The sequence below is a fragment of the Hyla sarda genome, chromosome 2, assembly GCF_029499605.1.
Source record: "Hyla sarda isolate aHylSar1 chromosome 2, aHylSar1.hap1, whole genome shotgun sequence".
Lineage (NCBI taxonomy): Eukaryota > Metazoa > Chordata > Amphibia > Anura > Hylidae > Hyla > Hyla sarda.
The window spans coordinates 382,412,320-382,435,991 of NC_079190.1; the positions used below are offsets into that span (position 1 = coordinate 382,412,320).

Sequence of the window (23,672 nt, forward strand, 5' to 3'; positions counted from 1 at the left end):
TGGGGAGGGGAGGGGGGCTGTGTAGGGGTATGTGTATATGTAGTGTTTTTTTACTTTTTATTTTATTTTGTGTTAGTGTAGTGTAGTGTTTTTAGGGTACAGTCACATGGGTGGGGGTTTACAGTAGTTTCTCGCTGGCAGCTTGAGCTGCGGCAGAAAATTTGCCGTAGCTCAAACTTGCAGCCGTATACTTACTGTAAACCTCCGCCCATGTGAGTGTGCCCTGTACATTCACATTGGGGGGGGGGGGGGGGGGGAAACATCCAGCTGTTGCAAAACTACAACTTCCAGCATGTACGGTCTATCAGTGCATGCTGGGAGTTGTAGTTTTGCAACAGCTGGAGGCACACTGGTTGTGAAACACCGAGTTTGGTAACAAACTCAGTGTTTTGCAACCAGTGTGCCTTCAGCTGTTGCAAAAGCTACAATCCCCAGCATGTACGGACAGCGGAAGGGCATGCTGGGTCTTGTAGTTATGCAACAGCTGGAGGCATACTACTTTGGCTGGGGATGCTGGGGATTGTAGTTATGCAACAGCTGGAGACACACTGGTTTGCTACTTAACTCAGTGTGCCTTCAGCTGTTGCAAAACTACAACTCTCAGCAGTCACCGACAGCCAACGGGCATGCTGGGAGTTGTAGTTATGCAACCAGCAGATGCACCACTACAACTCCCAGCATGCACTTTAGCTGATTGTGCAAGCTGGGAGTTGTAGTTACACAACAGCTGAAGGTACACTTTTCCATAGAAAAAATGTGCCTCCAGCTGTTGCAAAACTATAAGTCCCAACATGCCCATAAGGGAATGCTGGGAGTTGTGGTGGTCTGCCTCCTGCTGTTGCATAACTACAGCTCCCAGTGAAAGGATCTGCAACTCCTCACTATATACCCCTGGCATATAGTGCCTTAGTTCTACCTTGGTTTGTTTCACCTTATCTGGTACCAGGAGAGTGTATCCCTCATGGGAAAAGATAACAGACAAGTATGGCGAACACACTCTGACTTTATTGCATTAAGCATCAGTATAAAAAGGGAATAAGGGCGTATTTACATTGACCAATAAAAATGTGGACACCTCTAAAAGGTGATATAATTGTTTTGATTTTACACACTTCTTCCCAGGGTACATAGCGCCAATTAGCAGATAATTCTTTAGTTACAGGAAATGTATCTTATTAGGAACACGACCTTGAGGAGACTGAGAACAAGAAGAAGGAGATAAGAAAGAAAGAGAATAAAACAATAATAAAGGAGAACTCTAGTGCAGCCTTTCACTAACTACAACTCACAGCATGCCCTGATACAACCTTTCACTAACTACAACTCACAGCATGCCCTGATACAACCTTTCACCCAGCATGCCCTTTTTGCATGCTGGGAGCTGTTGCTAAGCAACAGCAGGAGGCCGTCACTCACCTCCTACTGCTGCTGCTCCACGCCGCCGCGCAGGTCAGTCCCTCGCCGCCGCCGCTCCTGGGGCCCCGATCCCAACAGGGATGCCGGGGATCGGGGTCCCCAGCACCCGGGGTCTTCTTCCCGCACCCGCTCACGTCCTCCGGAAGAGGGGCGGAGCAGGTTGCGGGAGTGACATCCGCAGCAGGCGCCCTGATTGGTCGGCCGGGAAACCGGATGACGAATCAGGGCGATCGTGAGGTGGCACCAGTGCCACCTCACCCCTGCTGGCTATGGCTGTTCGGGTCCGTCTCTGACGGCCCCGATCAGCCAGTAATTCCGGGTCACCGGGTCACTGGAGACCCGATTGACCCGGAATCCGCCGCAGATCGCTGGACTGAATTGTCCAGCGATCTGCGGCCATCGCCGACATGGGGGGTCATCATGACCCCCCTGGGCGATATGCCCCGATGCCTGCTGAACGATTTCAGCAGGCATCGGGCACCGGCTCCGCTCCAGATGGCTGCGGGGGGCCGGTAAAGCACATGACGTTCTCATACGTCATGTGTCCTTAAGGACTCGGAAATGGAGACGTATGAGAACGTCATGTGTCCTTAAGGGGTTAAAGGACCACTGTAATAGAGAACCCCTTTTTAAATTTAAGCAGCTGTTGTGATCAGAAAATCACTGTGGGTCTGGTTCCGTAAAGAGATAAACTAAACTTTTAATATATTGTCCCTTTGCTGTTTAATTCCTGTTAAAATTCTCATCCTTTATATGTTTTAATGTGATTGAAAAAACAGCCACTAGGTGGCTCTGTTCTGTTCCCTGTAAAAGTCAAACAGTTAGTTTGGTCTCCTCCTGGCCTGACAGGAGACCAAATTCAGGAAGTGCATGCAGGGCAGGGCAAGGCAAGGCAGAGCTCTTGCAGGCTTCAGTGATGTTGCGCCTGATGGGCAATGCCCACTTTCTCCTGCCAGGAGCTCACACAATGTGAGCAAAGGGGAAAGATATGATACAGAGCGTTTTAAAGCTCGGAAATATTGTTTTAAGGGCAGGAGGGGTGTTAGGAGATAGGGAATATAATCTGAGTTAGTTTACAAAATGTGGTTTTGACAGGTACTCTTTAATAGACGTGCTATATTGCAGATAAACAGCATTTTTACCTGCAGCACCACATGACCATTACCATCACACTGCTTTTATCTGCAGTCAATTTCAAAACTGCACTGACTAGTTTCTGCCACGTTGCAACCACAACATGTGAACCCAGGCTGTAAGAAGAATTTCTCTACATAGGTACAGGATATCTTTTTATATATTTTTTGGCTTCCAACACACCAACTTGAAGAACTGACTGTTCACTTGTCGAATAGATCCTACGACAGGCACCATTGTCAAGATATAATTCATGTTATTCACTTCACCTGTCATTGGGTTTAATCCTTAACCCCTTAAGGACACAGCCCTTTTTCACCTTAAGGACTGAGCCCTTTTTCGCAATTCTGACTACCATCGCTTTATGAATTAATAACGCGAAAACGCTTTTACCGAATATTCTGATTCTGAGTCTAGTTTTTTCGTGACATATTCTACTTTATTTTGGTGGTAAATTTTTGGCGCTACTTGCATCCTTTTTTGGTGAAAAATCCCACAATTTCATGAAAATTTAGAAAATTTAGCATTTTTTTTACTTTGTAGCTCTCTACTTGTAAGGAAAATGGATATTCACAATAAATTTAATTTTTCTTCACAAATACAATATGTCCACTTTATGTTGGCATCATAAAATGGACATATTTTAGCTTTTTGAAAAAATTAGAGGGCTTCAAAGTAGAGCAGCAATTTTCAAAAAATGTCATGAAAATTGCTAAATCTGAAGGGACAGATGTTACAGAACTACAACTCCCAGCATGCCTGGGCAGTCCAGGCATGCTGAGAGTTGTAGTTTGGCAACATCTGGAGGGCTACCGTTTGGGCACCACTGTAACAGTGGTCTCCAAGCTGTGACCCTCCAGATGTTGCAAAACTACAATTCCCAGCCAAAGGCTGTCTGGGCATGCTGGGAGTTGCAGTTTGGCTTTCCTAGTGGTTGCCACAGTAAAGATAGTTTTACTTTCAATTTCAATCCCCCCCACCGATGATTCCCTACCTGAGCCAGGATCCAGCAGTCTCCAGCGAAGATCCCGGGTCCCCAGGCATCTTTTCCTGCAGGTACGGCCTCCATCTTCTTCCCACGATCCCCTCGACATCCAGGGGCGGGCAGAACGGGGGGGGGGGGGGGGGTTGCCATGGCAAGCCCCTGTCCTGAGCTGCCATTGGTCAGAACTCGGTTCTGCTAATGGCAAGGGATAGGAGGAGATCGCAGCTCTGCGACCTCACTCCTATCTCTTAGGCTGATCGGGGCTGTCGCTGACAACTCCGATCAGCCCTATTTTCCGGGTGATCGGATCACCAGAGACCCGATCAGCCCGGAATTGGAGAAAATCGCATGTCTGAATTGACATGTGATTTTCTCCAATCGCCGACATGGGGGGGGGTTCTCAGGACCCCCCTTGGCGATGTGCTGGGATGCCTGCTGAATGATTTCAGCAGGCATCCCGATCCGGTCCAGAACCGGCTAGTGGCAGGGACCGGAATTCTCACGGGGGTATCCATACGCCCTCAGTCCTTAAGGACTCGGGATGCAGGGCGTATGCATACGCCCTGTGTCCTGCACAGGTTAAAAGACACAATTTGATGGGCTCAATCTATATAGATGCAAAATAGGGGTGCTGCCAATGTTTATATTCTACAAGAGCAAGACTAAAAGACAAAAAATAGCATAAACATATTGTAAGGCACACACCAAAATAACCATATATGTTCTTTATTAGTACAAAAGTAGTAAGACAAAGTTATACACAAAGCACACACTTAAAAACAATTACAATACAGGAAGACCCATCCCCAAACAACGGAAGGGATCCCAAACTAAGGGGACTTCGCCTCAGGGACACCCAATATACTCCTAAGATATGACAATATAACAATGCCACTATGCACATACATAATACTACCACAATACAAAATCTTATGACAAAAATAAACAATACCCTCCTAATACAGGTTCAGTGGCCCAATATGTTCATGGTCTGGGTAGATGGATCACAAAAATACATCACAGTAAACCGGAGTGAGTGTCCCCCTAGATTGTCCTCACATGTTCTGTCACCTGACAGTGACTTCCTCAGGGGCACATGGGCAAATGTTCCACCAGTGCTACTATATATATAGTGCTTTTTCAATTACCTGGATGCCAGCAGGTGTAACTCCTTACACACTTCTCACACACTCCACATGCCACACATGCAAGCATCTTGCTTTTACTTCCAGGGTGATGAGTCATAAGCATAACATTACCTGGACACCGTTCATCTGTTACAATGCGCACGCGCCATCTCTCTGCTGCTCACATCTACAGCCAGTACTGAACGTGCCTGCATTCCACCAAGTACGCGTGCGCCCAAACACTGGCGCATGCGCCTAATGCACTCCATGGCGCAAGCGCAATAGCACCATGCCACTCATTTTCTATTCATTTGTAAGGGGCTGCCGATGCCAAGTATTCCATGTCTAATATCTCCCCCGAGTGGACAAAGAGATGCCAAATCAATTTCCGAAGGATACGGGATAAGATGTCTGATCACGGGGGTCCCACCACTGGGGACCCCTGCGATCTCAGCTGTGGCACCCCAGACATCCAGTGCACGGAGCTTCGTGCCGGATGACTGGCGATGCAGGGCCAGAGGCTTGTGACATCACTGCCACGCCTCTTGTGATGTCATGGTCACACCCCCTCAATTCAAGTCTTTGGTAGGGCGCGTGGCAGCCACCCATGGTGTGCGCCTTATGATATGTTTATGCTGGTTTTGGTTTTCTAGTCTTGGGTTTAATTCTCGTCCACCCATGGGTCCAATGACCTGAACTGGCAGCATTATAGATCAAAAATGTACTCATATTCTGATCATGTAAATCTGGCTTTAATGTCATGGCTGATCGGTGTATAATACATGGTACATGGATATAGTTTAGAACAATGTTCCCCAACGAGTGTGCCTCCAGCTGTTGCAAAACTACAACTCCCAGAAAGCCCTAACAGCCGTTGGCTGTCCAGACACTCTGGGATTTGTAGTTTTGCAACAGCTGGAGGCACACTGGTTAGGAAACACTGGTTTAGAACATAGAATGAATTTTAGGCTTGTAAATAATATAGTTTCTATGCATATATTATAGTATAGTGTTACACCACATAACTGACCCCCTCACCTCCTCATCCTTCTCTCGGATCAGTTTCATAGTCTCATGATCTGGTGACGGAGGCACGCTGGGAATTGGAAAATCGGTACCACTTTCTCGAGTCAACTTACTGTAAGAACAAAATACAAGAGAGCAGATTATGAATAACTTGTTTCACTATTGCTGGAATGAGAAGTTCTTAGAACATATAATACTCCATATATAAATCATGATTGTGCAGGAATTGAATTCACAGTAATTCATGTAATTACATAAGAAAGAACTGAGTGCCAGGACAACAGTATCACATTATGTAGCTAAATTGATGATATGTGCCCATTTACTTTGTCTGTGTCCTCATGCTTTTATTCCTGCAGAGGGCAGCAAAAGCCTATATATATATATATATCTATATATATATATATATATATATATATATATATATATTTTTTTTTTTTTGGTGGTAGATGTGTTAGTGGACATGGATATTGCTAATGTTCTGTGTACATGCACTTACTTGCGATTCCGTTCCCTAACCACCCGTTGTGTCAAGCTCTGGATGCACTGTGCCCGGTAGTTTTCATAGTGGGTTTCTCTCGTGACATCCTTAAGGTCTTGCATGTGAGTACGGACCAGCATTGTACGCAGCTTGACAAAGTCACAATGCTGTTCATTTTCAACTAGGGAAAATTATAAAATGTTAAAATCCATTGTTTATCCTGGGGATAGGCCATCAATTCTTTAAATCTCAGATAATCCCTTTAAACTATTCAAGTTGAATCAGTAAAAACACAAATTGCCATATAACAGGGAATTAGGGAATTTGTCAGCTCTATAGCTTACTCAGAGCTGTAGAAATGGGTAGACAGCTGATAAACACATTATAGCTGTCAGCTTATGCCTGTTTGCAAAGTTATAAAAATATTATTTTATTTCTATACTTAAGAGTCATAGAGGCCATACTCCTGCCTGCCCTGCATGATTGATGTACAAGGCTAAAGCCAAACCCTGTCCCTAAATAATGCAGGGGGTGGGTGGAGGAAGGAGGAATCATGCATGGTGCACATGCATGATTCCTCCTTCTTCCACCCACCCCCTGCATTATTTAGGGACAGGGTTTGGCTTTAGCCTTGTACATCAATCATGCAGTGCAGGCAGGAGTAGAGAAGAGATGTGCATTCTGCAGCTTAACCTGGCCTCTATTGATACTTGAGCTAAGAAGTAAAACATAATTTTATAACTTTGCAAACAGCCATTATTTCAGAGTCTGCAGCTCAAAACATGATATGAAGCTGACAGATTCCCTTTAGATCAGCCACTAAGTGTACAACAGAACTACGAATTCTGAAAATGGTTGGGATTTGGTAGTACTAAAGTTTGGTTGCCTTTTAGATGTTTTATTTTATTTTGCAGCACATTCTTGTATGTTTCCAAGGCTTGCAGGAGTCGTCGAGGATTACATTAAAAGGCATCTTTTTTTTCCTCCAAAACAATAAGTGTAAAAAAATCCATAGTCTTTGGGGCCTTACTGTACCTCAGTATGTCCCTGATTTCATATGGAGTGGTACAGAATGTATAAGGCTCCCCTTGACACACTACCAATACAGAGCACTACTCTTAAAGGGGTACTCCGCCCCTAGACATCTTATCCCCTATCCAAAGGATAGGGGATAAGATGTCTGATCGCGGGGGTCCCGTCACTGGGAACCCCCACAATCTCTCCTGCAGCACCCCGTGTCATCTGCTGCACGAAGCAAAGTTTGCTCCGTGCCTGATGAGGGGCGATACAGGGGAGTATTGTGACGTCACGACCCGCCCCCTCATGACATCACGCCCCACCCTGCCCCCTCAATACAAGTCTATGGGAGGGGGCGGCCATCACGGCCACTCCCATACACTTGTATTGAGGGAGTGGATGGGGTCATGACGTCACAATACTCCGGCATATGACATTGGGTGCTGCAGGGAGGTCGCGTGGGTTCCCAGCGGCGTGACCCCTGCGATCAGACATCTTATTCCTTTGGATAGGGGATAAAATGTCTAAGGGCGGAGTACCCCTTTAAGACTCATGTGTGAGCATGATGATGACCCTTTACCAGGAACCAATGCCCTCTTGCTTTTAAAGCAGGATCAGATGGTATTAACCTCGGGGGCAAGATGGTATTAACCCCTAGTGGTCATGACGCCAGAGTGGTTTTGGGTACCGGAAACAACACGACGGTATCTCCGCTATTCCAATGGCTAGTAGTGAAAGTAGAGTCCATAACCAGTTATGGTTTAAAGGAGGCTTTACTGAGTTTAAGACAGATGGAATTATCTTCACAGTTAGGCCAGAATCTCAGAGAGGTGGCCAGGAATCCAGAATGACCTCTCAGCTTGCTGGACCAATATTCTTGTAATTAACTTGACTCGAGATTGGACTTGACTTGACTATATGCAGGACTTGACTAGTTTCAGTGACAGCAGACATAGACTTGAGACTTGCTGGAATGACTGTAGCTTTTGGGGTCTTCCAGAGGCTGATCACTTGCACTGAGATCTCTGGTGTGTGCTGTCTCAGTAAAGACTGATGGTACAAGAGTTGCTTGCAGCAGAAGAGATAGAATTGTAATGGCCACCCCTTTATATAGTGGGGGGCTGGACTAAAGCCCATTGGTCAAGCTGCGGGTCATAGGTTAAGCTGGTGCTCTCTGGGAGAACACGTGACAACAACTCATGTGACTGCATAACATAACATGTGACACAGGTCCTTTAGACCTTCCACAGGTCCTCTGCACTACCTATACATTAGGAGATTGTCTAGGCATTAAAGCAACATACATAATATTCTGGAAACAACAGGGGGAGAGCTTTCAGGGGTGGGTCGCAACCTGACAGGGCCTAAGGGTAGTACAGGACCATGTCCTGTACTGGGACATTACAATAATTCTACATAAAGTTTATTTTTGTTTGCGACAATGGGTATGGATCATGTAAATGCTTATTAGGAGGAAGCAGTGAGGACCAAAATGAGGTATTATCTATGGAAAGTACATAAATAGTACCTCAGAATGGGGAATGTTTAGAGTCCACCAGAGTACTTACAGTGGAAAATCTCTCTCGTAGAGCTAAGGAACATGCGCAGCAGGCCAATATACAGTCATATGACCATGCAATAGAGCACAGCCCATTGCAATTAATGCATGAATCACGGTTACCAAGGGCTGTATTAAGTGCTTCTAATCAAAACGCGGAACCTAAAACGGAGACTAACTCAACCAAAAATCCCATACAAGACAAGGAGCCTACTCTGAGAGATATTTTCTCAGCAATAACAGGACTGTCAGCCCAAGTAGGTCATCTGCAGCAGGACATTTCCATATTGCGGAATGATTTTCATAATATGACACTGAGAGTGGCCCAAACAGAACAGAGGCTAAGTGGAGCAGAAGGAAAAATAGTGGAGTGCCAGAAAGAATCTGACAAAAATACAAAAGATATTGCTGATCTTGCCGCAAAAATAGATGATATTGAAAACCAAGTGAGACAAAATAACATTCGCTTTCTGGGATTCCCGGAGAAAGCTGAAGGAACGAATGTTATAGAATTCTTGGAGAAATGGATTCTGGAAAAATTTGGACGGGAAGTGCTCTCACCTATCTTTGCTATTGAACGAGCTCATAGAGTGCCCTATAGAATAATTACTCCGGGTACCCATCCCCGACCAATCATAGTAAAGATAATGAATTATAAAGATAAAGACAATATTATGAGGCATGCAAGATCGGCACAAGACCTTTCATATAACGGAGTCCGAATCTCATTGTTTTCAGATTACTCATTGGAAGTCTAAAAACGTAGGGCTACGTTCAGAAAAGTTAAAAAGAGACTTCAGCATCTATCACTCGCATACGCCATGATTTTCCCTGCTCTCCTCCGAGTTGTGGCTTTTGACAAGAAACATTTTTTTGACAGTGCAGAAGATTCTTGCGTATGCTGAATAACAATGAAAGCCGCATTAGACATTAGAGATTATAATTGATTTAAGGGATCTTACTAGCTATTACTTTGAATGTATAATGAGATCTGGGTTATATTTAGTAAAATATTATGGTGTCCGTACAGGGGTTTTGGTGGGGTTTGTTTAGTTGGTACTGCAGAGTTTGTTTAGGGCTAGGTAACAGATGGTATACCTCCCACTCTCCAGGCGCGGAGAGTTTTTCTTTTTCTTCGTTTATATTTGGTTACAGGTATACAATAATAAATGTTTTGTTTATGTTTATGGCCCCCCTTTTTTTAATTTTTTAATTTGTTTTATATTTATTTATTTATTTTATTTTTTGCCGCTATCCACTTCTATGTACATGGGTACTACTAGAAACCTCTCTTTATGTCTACCGTCCTAGTAATTAGTTGGAATATTAGAGGCTTATCGGATCCTAATAAACGGGAAGGCAATATTTCAATCTTTATTAAAGTCCAAGGCATCAATTATTTGTTTGCAGGAGACGCATCTAGTTCCAGATCGCCTGTGTATGGTTGATAAACCGTGGATAAAAGCTGCATACCACTCAACCTATACTAATCCTTCTAGAGGGGTAAGCATTTTAATACACCGTAAGCTTCCACTTACTGTGTTAAAAAAAATATGTGGATGATCGGTGTAGATATGTGGGTATAATATGTGAAACCCTGAAAAAAAAATTCTTGCTTATAAGTCTTTATATCCCACCTCCCTATTCGTCCAATGTTTTGAAAAAGATTCTTTCCATTTTTTCACAATATTCTGATATACCGGTATTGATAGTTGGGGAATATAACAACGTTAGATAGAGCCCCCAACCCCAGTGATATAAAACCAGGTAAGCTAATGCCTTTTGGTAATATTATTGCTGAAGCTGGTCTGATCGACCTGTGGCGGGCTAGGTACCCTACTGGCAGGCAGTATTCGTGTTGCTCGTCAACCTATTCCTCTCTATCTAGGATTGACCTAGCCTTGGGGAATGGTCTGATGTTGTCGTATATAAACAATATCGCATATGAGACACGAGCTCTTTCTGACCATTCTCCACTGTGGGTTAACATAAAATTTGCTGAGGATACAGTAGGAAGGCCAATGTGGAGACTAAATCCATTTTGGTTGAACACCATGGAAGATACTGATAAAATAAAAGCCTCCACTATTGAATTTTTCAAATTCAATGACTCTACTGCAACAAAGCAATTGGTGTGGGATACCATGAAGGCTTCCCTTAGGGGTACCTTCATTAAAGCAATAATACATGAGAAATGTAAGGCATTTAAAAAAACAGATGTTTTATATGACAATGTAAGGAGTGCTGAGCAGGGACTTATCGGAGACCCGGATAATTGGAATGGGGAGATATTGGGAAAGGCTCAAAGACAGCTTAGAATTCACTTAATGGAACGTGCTAACAATAAAAGAATGATGAATCAACAAACTAATTATGCCGAGGGGGAGTGTGCGGGACATATTCTGGCTAATGTAGTTAAAGCACAAAATCCATTATCTTATATATCATCTATCAGAGACAAAAATGGGATAGTGGTGAGTGACAGTGCAGACATATCAAAGGTTTTTGTGGAATTTTATTCCTCATTATGTCAGTCGACCAAGCAACTTCTCCCCAATGATATGTTGGATTTTCTAAAACAAATTAAACTCCCACAACTTTCTTTTTTGGATGGCGAGTTTGGAGGGCGAGTTGACCCTAGCGGAGTTAGAATACGCAGTCAGTATTTCGGCAAATAGCAAGGCACCCGGCAGCGATGGCCTCCCCGTAGAAGTTTATAAAAAATTTGGGGAGATTTTACTCCCCAAGCTTATGGATGTGTATAATCAGTCTTTTAGAGATGGCAGCCTACATCTATGAAAGAGGCAATAATAGTGGTCATCCCAAAGAAGGGTAAGGATCCTCTAGATCCTTCCTCGTACAGGCCAATATCTTTGTTGACCAGTGATATAAAACTCTTGGCTACGGTTTTAGCAATACGGTTAAACAAAATTATAATAAATTTGATTCATGAGGACCAGACGGGATTTATCCCAACTAGATCCGCCGCAATGAATATTAGGAGACTGTTTTTGAGATTACAGGTTCCTCCGGACTCCCCCAAAGACAGGGCCATATTTTCCTTGGATGCCCAGAAAGCATTTGACTCAGTGGAATGGCCCTGTCTTTGGGCTACTCTGGAGGTTATGGGGTTTGGCCCAAGATTTATAGCATGAATAAAAATACTGTATAAAGATCCGGTTGCGCGTATTCGGGTAAATGGATATATCTCAGATAGGTTTCCGCTGCATCGAGGAACAAGGCAGGGATGCCTGCTATCCCCCTTGTTGTTTGCTATAAGCATGGAACCATTGGCGGAATATATTCGGAATGCATCACAAATTTCAGGCTTTCAATATGGGGAATATTGTAATAAAATTTCATTATACGCCGATGATACTCTGCTTTTTTAAAATGATATGGGGCCATCACTCAAAGCTACCGTTGAGATATTTACCCGTTTTGGATGCTTTTCCGGTATTAATATAAATTGGGACAAATCATATCTACTACCCATAGATCGACAGATCCAACATGTACAGATTGATGACACATTAATAATTAATTGTACAAAACAGTTAAAGTATTTAGGGATAGAAGTATCCCCAATAATTCAGGATTACGATAAGTTAAATATATTTCCACTATTAAATTTTTTAAAAAGAAAAGTATGGCATGGGCAAATGAAGTCTCTCACCGGTTAGAAGAATAAACCTTATAAAAATTGTCCGAATGCCACAACTTTTGTATGTTTTGCATAATTCCCTAGTGTGGCTGGCCTTCTCCCTGTTTCAGAGAATTAATACACAATTTCGTGACTTGATCTGGAGCGGAGAAAGCCTAAATTAAAACTGGATTACTTGCAGAGGGGGAAAACAGACGGGGGTTTGGCATTACCAAACCCGTGGTTATACTTTCTGGGCGCGCAAAGTCAGCATATCAGAGGATGGGGCCTTATAGACGAACTGAATTGTAATATGCGCATTATGATGCGAACGCTCTCTGCAAGGGATCTCACTTTGGCATTGGAAAGGGGAGATTTCAAAACGAAAAAACAGGCACTTCTCCCAACTTTTAATTTAATTCACAAAACTTGGCAAAAAATCAAACAAATAAGGGGGGTGAGTGGATGTAATGAATACACAGCCATTTGGGAAAATCGGGACCTTCCCGAACTTTACAAACTGGCGGGTTTTGAAAATAGGGTAAGGTCAGGAATAACAAAGCTAAAAGATGTTATTAGAGCCGGCATGATTCGCACTTTTGAGGAATTAGAGGTGGATTTCCAGCTGTCTAGCAGGGTATTCTATCAATACCTCCAACTGCCCCATGCGGTGGCGGCGCAGAAAGACAAGTACCACTTATTATAAATAAAGACTCAGTACTTGACAATATATTAATGGAAAAAAAAAAGGGTTTATCTCAAAGATATACAATTTATTAATAATACAAAGCCAATTAAAACAGGTGGTACCGGCTTTTTGTAGATGACAAGAGGAGGAGAGTGTCCTGCCTGATCAATGGGAATCCATCCTTAAGAGCGTGCCTTTTCAGGCATTAGGGGAGGGGGCAAGGTTAACACAATTATACATTCTGTATAGGTCATATAGAATCCCCTATTATAAGAGAGGACAAGTAGATATGTTTTTTCTTATATGGAAGCGGTGGGTAGATAGAACCTAGATGTTAAATGCTACGTGGAAGTGTTTTTTTTTTGTTTTTTTCCCCTCCCTCTTGGGGCTTAATATCAATATGGATACTGGTTGAATTTAAGTCTATTTTTGAGTACACCTTAAGAAATATGTTTTATTCTATGTTCTATTCTATGTATATATATTGTATGGGAACTTGTAAGAAAATGAGTTAAATTGTATGAAATAGATGAGCAAATAAAGTTAAAAAAAAAAAAAAAGGAGGAAGCAGTAAAACGTTTTTATTTTTTATTTTTTTAATTTATTTTTTATACCACGTCAGATGACAAGACCCAGTGATGGCCCTTACCTTCTACAACTCCCCAAGGATACAGACGGCCCCTGACACGTTTCCCATTTACCTCCACAATGGTATTGGAACCAATGACAGCAAAAGGAATGCTTTTCTGAAATGAAGAGAGGAGTACAAGTAGTGAGATTACTGTATGGAAGCTGTACAGTGTTTTTCATTTTTCCATTTTCTGCAGCTAAAGTCAAAGCCAGTAAGATCTGCACCTCCCCTCACTACCACACCTAACTGGTAAACTGACTTTTGGTAGAAAAAGATAGCAGGTGAAACTGAATAAAAGGAATTTCTGGTTTGGGCGACACCGAGTCATCTAGGGTTAGGTGTCACAGACTATTTTTGAAAGGTAGGGATGTAGGGCAGAGGTAGGAGGAAGGAATTTTAGGCAATCTGGGATTTGTTTGGGGCAGTGTAGTGGGCTCACTGGTTTAGGGAGTTAGAGATTGAGTGTATGGAGGATGGGAAAGGACTGCCCCTATCACCATTATAAAGACAAACCCCTCCCCTTTGTTTGTCACTTTTTGTTTCCATTTCCTGTACCCCCACAGTTAATAACTCTTTTATAATAACTCTTTATTTATATAGCGCACACAGATTTTGTACCACACACTATATATATATATATATATATATATATATATATACATATATATATATATATATATATATATATATATATATATATATTTCTAGCTGAAGTTCTTTTGGAGACTTGTTCTCTTATAGTTAATTTGGTATTTTCTTATAAAGTCTGGCAGTGGAAGAGTGGAACATGGTGAAGAATGAAGGGAGAAGGCGGACGGACAGTCAAGGACGGTGGCTTCACCCACTCTGGTCGTCAACCTAAAGGAGATTGAGTTGCTTTTTGAGGTTTTTACGAAATATGTTAATTAATAATCGATTAAAGCTGTGGCCAACCTCTACCTCCATCAAAGTTAAACATTTGTTGTGTATTATGTTAGCTGAGAGGGATGTATTCCTCTGCCTGGTAGTGGGGTGAGTAGTTTAAAGGTTACATAAAGTCTTGATGGAGCATGCAGGGGAAGTTACTTGGCCTTGATATTCATAAGCATTTGACAGTCTCCCCTGACAATACTTCTTTTACAGACGTTGGAAAATAGGTTTTGGGTGCAGGTGTCTTTCTAGTTGTTAAGTATTATATTCATCACCTCCAGCTCTGATATCATACACATACAACCTATCTTATTCACAGTGGATAATAGCAAGGAAAATACTGGTGGTACAATCTAAAATCCTAATAATTTTGGGTGCAACTAGTATATCAAGCACATACAAAACAAAAGAAAAGGAAAGAAAAAACACTACAATAGTGCACACCCCAACATATTAAATAATAACAAACCCTTTATTAAAAGTGCTATAGTTGTGACTCCAGTTAGTGTCCTGGTGTATGTATATATGTCTCAAAGAAAAAAATATGCACAAAATTACAGTGTAAAATATACCTATACCAAGGATAACCTAAAAAGATATACTGGAAGCCTACATGTTCCGTCACCTGTGGAAAAGTTTCTCAGGGTTTACTTGTTGACAACCTCTTACTGAGAGACAAAACTGTAAGAGTTCCAAATACCAAGTGCACTTTACATTTTGGATGATTTTAGTAAGATTTGGGGTTAGAAATTCTACTTTGCTTTCTCATAGCTGCCTTGCTGATGCTCCTCCACTGGTCTCTGCTTCTTCTGGGTTCTTTGCTGCCCAATCCCACAGGACCTGCCCCCTCTGCCAATCAGTGACTGAGGTAGGGAACTTCTAACGTAGCTGAGTCACTAAGCTGGCAGGTCCTGTGGGGTTGGGATGGCACAGAATGCAAAATAAGCCAAGGGAAGACCAGAAGGGTCAGCACAGCAGTTGTGGGGAATGGGAACAGGTTAGTTTAGCATGTTTTTTTTACAACACACCCTTCCCGGCCCAAGTACAAATTTTTGTTGTGCTCGAACAACGCCTTTACCAACAAGTTATTTATATCTCAATATAGTGACATTAAAAAACAGAACTAAAAATAACAAAACATGCTCTCATACGGCTATATTGTCAGAAATATTAAAAAGTCATCGCCCACTAAATAGGCTTGGTCATTAAAGCGTACCTGTCAGATCCCACAAAATTTTTTTTTTTACTCAGTACCTAATCCTGACCATGTACATATAGTTTTTATGCTTCTTACATCTATATTTATTATAAAAATACCTCTTTTCATTAGCTCACAGTGTTAGAAATCCTCTCAGGGGAAGGGGATGTGTCCCTCCCTTGTGGTGGTGGGAGGTGATTGGTGTGTCTGCTCATGCAGCCTTGTCCATGAGTCATCTCTTGTCCATGACTCATGGAAAAGCCTAGTGCTGCTGCAGCACTGGTTAGTGCCCCAGTAAGTATGAGGACCCCTAGTGGTGCGACTTTCAGGAGCAGTTGTCTTTATTAAATGTTCCAAAAAAATGTAAACAACTATATAACACAAGGTCTTTAATTTTCAGCAACGAAAGTTTTTGGATCTGACAGTGCCCATTTATGAGAGTAAACTCTCTGGTAAATAAGTTGTTACATTTACAATTTAATTGAATTGGTTATAAGCAGATTTTTAATGTTCAGCCCTGAACACTTTAAGTTAATGAAAAGTTAACTTTGTGCCTATTATTTTATACTACATTATTTTATGAAACTTTATAATCCAGTAGTTGGTAAAACAGATTTCAACACAGGTGGGGTTAGACTATTTGGGTTACCTTCAATTCCATATCTTGAATCTTAAACTCTTCATCTTGGTCTGAGTCACAATCTGGAAACTGATAAATCCGAATCCCATAATGATCTAATTCCTCACGTATCTGTGAAGAGAAAGGCTCAATTGAGGTCAAATATTGACAAATGAAATATGTCATTTACTAATGTAAAACTTTTTCAATCTGGAAATAAGATATGCTTGGAATAAAATGTGAAGCGCTGCACAGAGATTCAGTGAAGTTCCACTGTGTGATATGCTATCTGCCATCCCTGCCTCTTCAAGCTTGTGTTAACTCATAATTTTTCTTTTAAGTTTGATGTTAAGTTAGGTGATGTGCTGTGCTTTTATTGGCCAGAGAAGTAAGGTAAAGAAGGTGCAGATGTGAGTACTGCTGGCAAACAGTCTAGTTTTGGTCCTGTCTCCTGAAATGAAGAGAACGAGAAACAGCTAGGATGCTCAGCGGTTAAGCACTAAAATTATCTTCCACCACTCTGAAGGGTTATTAAAACAACATCATGCAACAGGTAGGCTTTAAACTGATTTCTGAATTTTTGCTATCTACATTTATATCTGTCTTTCTGTCTTTAATGCTATTTCACTAAATCACTAAGAGATAGAAAAAGCTGTAGCTGCATCCCCTCCACCCCTCTCTATCTACTTTAATGTATTAGGGCCCATGTACACTACATATTTTTCAAGTGGAATTCCACCCCAGAATTCCACTCAGAAATTCAGGTGCAGCAGCATCCCATTGTTTTTTGATGGTACTCTGCTGCACAATTCACACTACGCAAATTTCGGGTCCCAAACATGTTCATTGTTTTGGCAGAATCCATTTGGAAGTGAATGGCTGTCTATAAAGATGGCGCATTTAGCACAAGCACCGATTTCCAGGTTGCTGGAAGGTGGAAAAGATGCCCCTTTACAAAGTTTATTTAGCTACCTAACTGCAGTAACGTAAGTTGAACATGCTGTGCCCCAATGCAAAATGCATGATTATTTCTTGTTAAACGCATGCAGAATAGGATAATTCCATGACTTAAGCCGCAATAATGAGAGATAAATGTCAGTGGAGTCACCCCCTACTGTGTGTAAGTGATATCTTATCACTATTGCAGGAACCAGAACATGGTGAGCCCCAGCAAGAAGGTGACTACCAACACTTTATCTTACATCGATATCACAGCATGGGAAAAATCCTGTATGTTTAGTGACATATTCTGTGTTATTTAAGGATGACCTTTCTGTAGGTTTATTTACCGTATGTATTGTAGAAAATAGGTACAGACGTTATTGTCATTCAACCATACAATTTACAAGTACCCAGGTTAAAGATTTTAGGTGACACATACTCACCCTTTGCTTTTTTTGTATGAGTTCTTTCGGCGTAAGACTGTCAGCTTTTCCCAGAATTGGAACAATATTTACTCTGTCCTGAAGTGCTCGAAGGAACTCTATGTCCAGGGGACGCATTCTGCAAGAAGACAATGAAATACAGCTAACATTGTAACTTGATGAGGATGATCGTGGCGCTAAAGTTGTTTCTTTTAAGATGATTCAAATTTGGCGCTAAGATTGTTTATTTCTTTTTAAACAATTCTTTTACAGTGGTCCCTCAAGTTACAATATTAATTGGTTCTAGGACGGCCATTGTATGTTGAAACCATTGTATGTTGAGATAATAACTCTATGGAAATCTGGTAATTGTTTTTGAAGACCCAAAAAAACCAAACTGAAAAATAAGTAGATAACTAATACAGATAAAGCAAGTCTTTACATATAAAAGTAAGAAAGAGCTGATGGAAGCTGTAAATCACTGTCTATGTAGAGGACAGGAGCTTCTTCAGGGTCCTGTACAGAACACACAGTATCCCAAAAAAGTAACATGGAGCCACCCTTACCTAGTGTCCAAAGGAGCAGCTAACCATGGCACAGGTAAATAGTACAGAACATGTAGTACCACCCTGTACTGTAGGGAGGCGCTATCAGACAGCCAGTCAGTGCATGAGCTTCAAAAATACAGGTGTTTTACCAGTCAGTTCTGTTCAGTTCTTCCAGCCTCTGACGCGTTTCGCAGATCTAGACTGTCCGTAGAATTGTGTGTTGAGAAAGCTTTAAAGTTACAATGGTCTTGAAAACACCACTGTATGTTGAAAATATTGTATGTTGAAGGATCACTGTACCTTTTGTTAATTATATTATGTATTTTCTTTCTATGTTTATATTTATTTCTTATTTTTAAGTCTTTTAATATTTGAGTCATTTTCTTCATTTATAATAGATACCAAATTATATTACTGGATCTATTTTCAATATTGCAGGTGTACATGGGGGTGCATAGTAAAATAGAACAATGCATGTTTCACACAGCAGTGGTTGCATGAAATGCACGTTGCTCGCTTTACTTTCTGTTACACAACTTCAATATCGAATTTGCATCTGTTGAAGAACAGATATTAATACGACCTGACAGACATCATTGGCTGACAATAGGCTTTTTTTGTTCCATCATAGTTTCTGTTTTTTTTAATGGTACTGTCTATGGAACCTACAAATTAAGTCTCTGATGGCAGTGTACAAACCGAATTCTCCTGCAGATGACAATACAGGCATAATATGATGGGCATTATTTTTTATTAAATACAGATAATGGCTACCCTACCAAATTGTTTGTTTACTGTTGAACGTTTACCTATATTGTCAAATAGTACTGCAATCCTCCAAAGGGTAATGGATTCGCAGAGGCACTGGACAGACATCAACTTCAGACTTAGTTAGATGAGGTTTATTACCCACAATGCAACACGTTTCTTGGCTCATAGGCCCCTTTCTCAGGCACCAAGAGCCGATAAACACCTTGCATTGGAGGTAATAAACCCCTGAAGTTGAATTCTGTCCCATGATTCTGTGAATCCCATTACCCTTTGGAGGATTGTCGTACTGTTGTTACTGTTCTTGGATGGAAAGGCAGCAGGAAGACTCTGTATTGGTTTATATAAGAACACCAATTCACATTGTGCTTGGACTGCACAACCATCTTAAGTGTACTATTTACATGAGCGTTTACCTTCACCTGCATTATTACACCATGAAGCGCCTTTTGCTTGTTTTTTAAATTATAAAATGTCTACTTTTCTTTTTAAATAGGAAGAATGTTTAAACTGCAAGGAAGGCACTGGCTTATGCCACCTGGGCCATTTGCAAGTGGATCCCCAGATGTAGCTCTAAATACCTTAGTGCCATAGTAGTGCCAGGGATGTCATAAAATTACCTGAACTTGGTACAAGGGTCCAAACCATCACTAGCAGTTAAAACTGGTTTAAAAGCTATATTACTAGGCGATATATTTAGTAAGATTATTTAATTCTGCTATAAGTCATGATTGGTCAACACAAGGTGACATTTGAAAGTTACTTGTGACCTGCAAAAATCTTGGAGACCAATGACGCTATAGAACAGTGTTTTCCAATCAGCATGCCTCCAGCTGTTGCAAAACTACAAACTACTGGGAGTTGTAGTTCTGCAACAGCTGGAGGCACACTGGTTGGGAAAGACTGCTATAGACTATGACACTACTGAGCCTATGTCCTTCCAGGATTCCCCTTATATAACGTGACAAAGAGAAGCCTATGATGTCAACAACTTCATGGGTTATTTGTATCCTTGTTCATAATCTGAAAGTTTGTTGTGTTTTGCACTGAGCATAGTATGTTAGCAAATCCTTTAGGTTTCCTTCATGAAATGTCTCCTGCATCATTTAATGTCCTTGACATCCATTTTTCAGTGTGGGTCTCAAAAAGATGTAATTTTTTTTTTTAACATACTAAATGTAGTATCTCAATTAATAACTATTTCAGTTTTGTATATACCCATGTCCCAGAGGTGACAGGAAGTACAGACAGCAGTGCACACGCGTATCCTGGAGATTCTTGCGGTTTAGGCCACTTTCATCTCTGAAGTATTGCTCAAATTGTTGGTCAATGTAGTCAGCCACAGGTTTCCAGCTGTAGGGCACATAAGAATGAATGGTTCCATATTTAAACTTTATGGTGTGCATGAAAAGCTACAGTGATATGGCTCTTAAGGGGTACTCCGGTGGAAAACTGGATCAACTGGTGCCAGAAAGTTAAACAGATTTGTAAATTACTTCTATTTAAAAATGTTAATCCTTCCAGTACTTGTCAGCTGCTCTATAATAAAGAGGAAGATCTTTTCTTTTTGAATTTCTTTTCTGTCTGTCCAAAGTGATCTCTGCTGACACCTCTGTCCATGTCAGGAACTGTCCAGAGAAGGAGAGGTTTGCTATGGGGATTTGCTCCTGCTCTGGACAGTTCCTGGACAGAGGTGTCAGCAGAGAGCACTGTGGACAGAAAGAAAAGAAATCCAAAAAGAAAAGAATTTCCTCAGTATTATACAGAAGCTGATAAGTACTGGAAGGATTAAGATGTTTAAATAGAAGTAATTTACAAATCTGTTTAACTTCCTGGCACCAGTTGATTTAAAAAAGAATGTTTTCCACCAGAGTACCACTCTAAGTCCTCCAATAGATCATATCTTATACATAAAGTAGTAATTAGAATTGTTTACTATTAATACTATTGTACATTAAAACTTGACTATGTTCCTAAAACACATACATACCACTCTTCATTGTTTATGGCGTCCCCATAGCCAGGTGTGTCAACTACAGTTAGACGGAGTCTGACACCTTTCTCCTGAATATCCACTGTCTGCTTCACAATCTCTATGGTCTGTGTTACTCGCTCTGTGAATAAATAATGAAAAATATTATAGTATTGTAGTAAAAAATTGTCATTAGAAAAGGTACATATACTAAATTCTAAAGTCTTTGTTTGCCTATGCTGGGCACTTCCGTGTGTGGAATCCGAGAACAGAGGGGACAGGCTAATCGAGCAGGTGAGTACACATTTTCAAGTTTTTAACCTCAGCCTAATAATATTTACCTGTCAAAGAAGACCCTGAACAGCCTCTAAAGGGGTTTCCAAGGTAAATACTTGTTATGGTATGTTCTCCTGCCGCACACGCCGGCCGTGAGCGCATGGCCCCGTTTTCCTCTGCTGCCGGTGGGGTTGGGATTCGCATTGCGGGATGCGCCCACATGCGAATCCCAGCCCGTCACTCACCTACTGTTCCTCCAGCCTCCCCCTTGGTCTCTATGCTCCAGTGCGCCCATTAATTAAGTAAAACCTGTGGCCAGTTACTAAATTCCTCCACCTCCCTCACTTCCCTGCCGGATCTTTGTTGCCCTAGTGCCTGAGAGAAAGTGTTCCTGAGTATTGCCTTGCCTTGTATCATACCCTTTGCTATGTGACCTGACCTTGCTCCTTTGCCTACTGCCTACTGACCCCTTGCTATGTTCCTGACTATGCTACTGTGCCGCCTGCCATGACCTCCTGCTATCCTGACTATGAGTTGCCTTATTCCACCTGTGCCTTGAATTTCCTCAGCCGCCTGTGTGGTCGAGGCATGCCAGGGGTAGTGATCTGGGTGCTGCCTGCCGCAGCAAGTCCATCACGCTTTGCGGCGGGCTCTGGTGAAAACCAACTCCGCTCCCTGGTACGGTCTGTGTCATTAGCCACACAGGTCCAGCGGATCCACTACCACCGGTGTTCCTGTCTACTGAAACGTGAGTGTTACAATACTATCGATGGCCCATCGACAGCTGTTCAGCACCAGTAAAAAGGCCCATCGACAAACTGTTAAAAGGAATGTGATCATCCCCCTTAGGAACCTTTACATAACATTACAAAGCATTTTTACAAATGACCACAGGTCGTCTTTAAAGGGGTACTCCGGTGAAAACCTTTTTTCTTTTAACTGGTGGCAGAAAGTTAAACATTTTGGTAAATTACTTCTATTAAAAAATCTTAATCCTTCCAGTACTTATTAGCTGCTGAATGCTACAGAGGAAATTCCTTTCTTTTTGGAACGCTGATGACATCACGAGCACAGTGCTCTCTGCTGACATCTCTGTCCATTTTAGCAACCATGCATAGCAGATGTATGCTAAGAGCAGCATGGTGGCTCAGTGGTTAGCGCTGCTGCCTTGCAGTGCTGGGGACTTGAGTTCAAATCCCACTAAGGACAACAATAAATAAAGTGTTATTATTATTATAATAATGTCAGCAGAGAGCACTGTGCTCGTGATGTCATCAGAGAGCATTCCAAAAAGAAAAGAATTTCCTCTGTAGTATTCAGCAGCTAATAAGTACAGGAAGGATTAAGATTTTTTACTAGAAGTAATTTACAAATATGTTTAACTTTCTGGCACCAGAAAAAAGGTTTTCACTGGAGTACCCCTTTAAGTATAGTGATTACTTACAATAATTCACAGTGTCCTGGTAATGATCAGAGAGCCTGGCATTGTGTTGCATTGGGCTCCAAACCAAGGGCAGTTAAGATAAAGTAAAGCAAGTATATTAACAAATGTCTAAGGATGTTTTTAGGAGATTCAAACGTCCAAGGATGTTTTGTGTATTAAATCTGCAAAAATAAGTACCTTCTGGACTTGGTAGCTGACGGCCCCGATAGAGATCTGTCAGGAAAAGACTGTTTATAAGAGTGGACTTTCCCAGACCAGATTCACCTGGTAGAAAGAAAGAAGATAATCTAAAACTGGTACAATGTTGGTGGCTATAATAGTACATATAGACCCAGATTTACTATTGGACAGATTGTGCGCCAAAATGTGCCCAGAATTTGTGGAGCAATGCACCAAAGTAAACCTACAAACTTGATAAACCCGACATATTTACTGTTAAATTCACAAAAAATCCTGTGAATATATGGATGGAAATTTCTATCAAGAAAATAACTGGTCAGAACTTTCCTAACCTGTCTGCCCCAATAGTAAATAGAGTGGAATCATCCAAATCTGAAACACCATTCCGCACTTATAATAACCCAAGACTTTTAGAAATTCAGGGCCATAGTGTGATAAGACATGTAGGTTACTTAATATATAGGCAAGTGCAGGTTTTATAAAATAGTTTTATTGCAGCTGACCTGAATTTAGAAGGTCTTTGCTGGTTCATATTCCTCTCGCTTGCTAGTTAAATGGAATAGGGAAGGAATGTATGATCACAGGGAGATTTTCCAGGACCTCTTAAAAGGAAATCTGTCATCAGTATCACCGCTCTAACCTGTCATACAGGCATGTAGTGTGGGTGATACTGATCAAAATGATACTC

At 41.5% G+C, this 23,672-nt stretch overlaps 1 protein-coding gene across 3 annotated transcripts in view; it reads right to left on the bottom strand.

Annotated features, from left to right (window-relative positions):
• The window catches only part of LOC130356680 (septin-4-like), a 138,117-nt gene that overhangs the window by 6,477 nt on the left and 107,968 nt on the right, over nt 1-23,672 (bottom strand). For all 3 annotated transcript variants that reach the window (XM_056558528.1, XM_056558529.1, XM_056558530.1), the window contains 8 exons: nt 22,982-23,068; nt 21,103-21,226; nt 20,331-20,465; nt 17,818-17,935; nt 16,463-16,564; nt 13,725-13,821; nt 6,188-6,350; nt 5,701-5,800 (listed from right to left, as the gene is read on the bottom strand). In XM_056558528.1, coding sequence (XP_056414503.1) covers nt 5,701-5,800; nt 6,188-6,350; nt 13,725-13,821; nt 16,463-16,564; nt 17,818-17,935; nt 20,331-20,465; nt 21,103-21,226; nt 22,982-23,068 — 926 coding nt within the window. The remainder of the gene's footprint in view (nt 1-5,700; nt 5,801-6,187; nt 6,351-13,724; nt 13,822-16,462; nt 16,565-17,817; nt 17,936-20,330; nt 20,466-21,102; nt 21,227-22,981; nt 23,069-23,672) is intronic.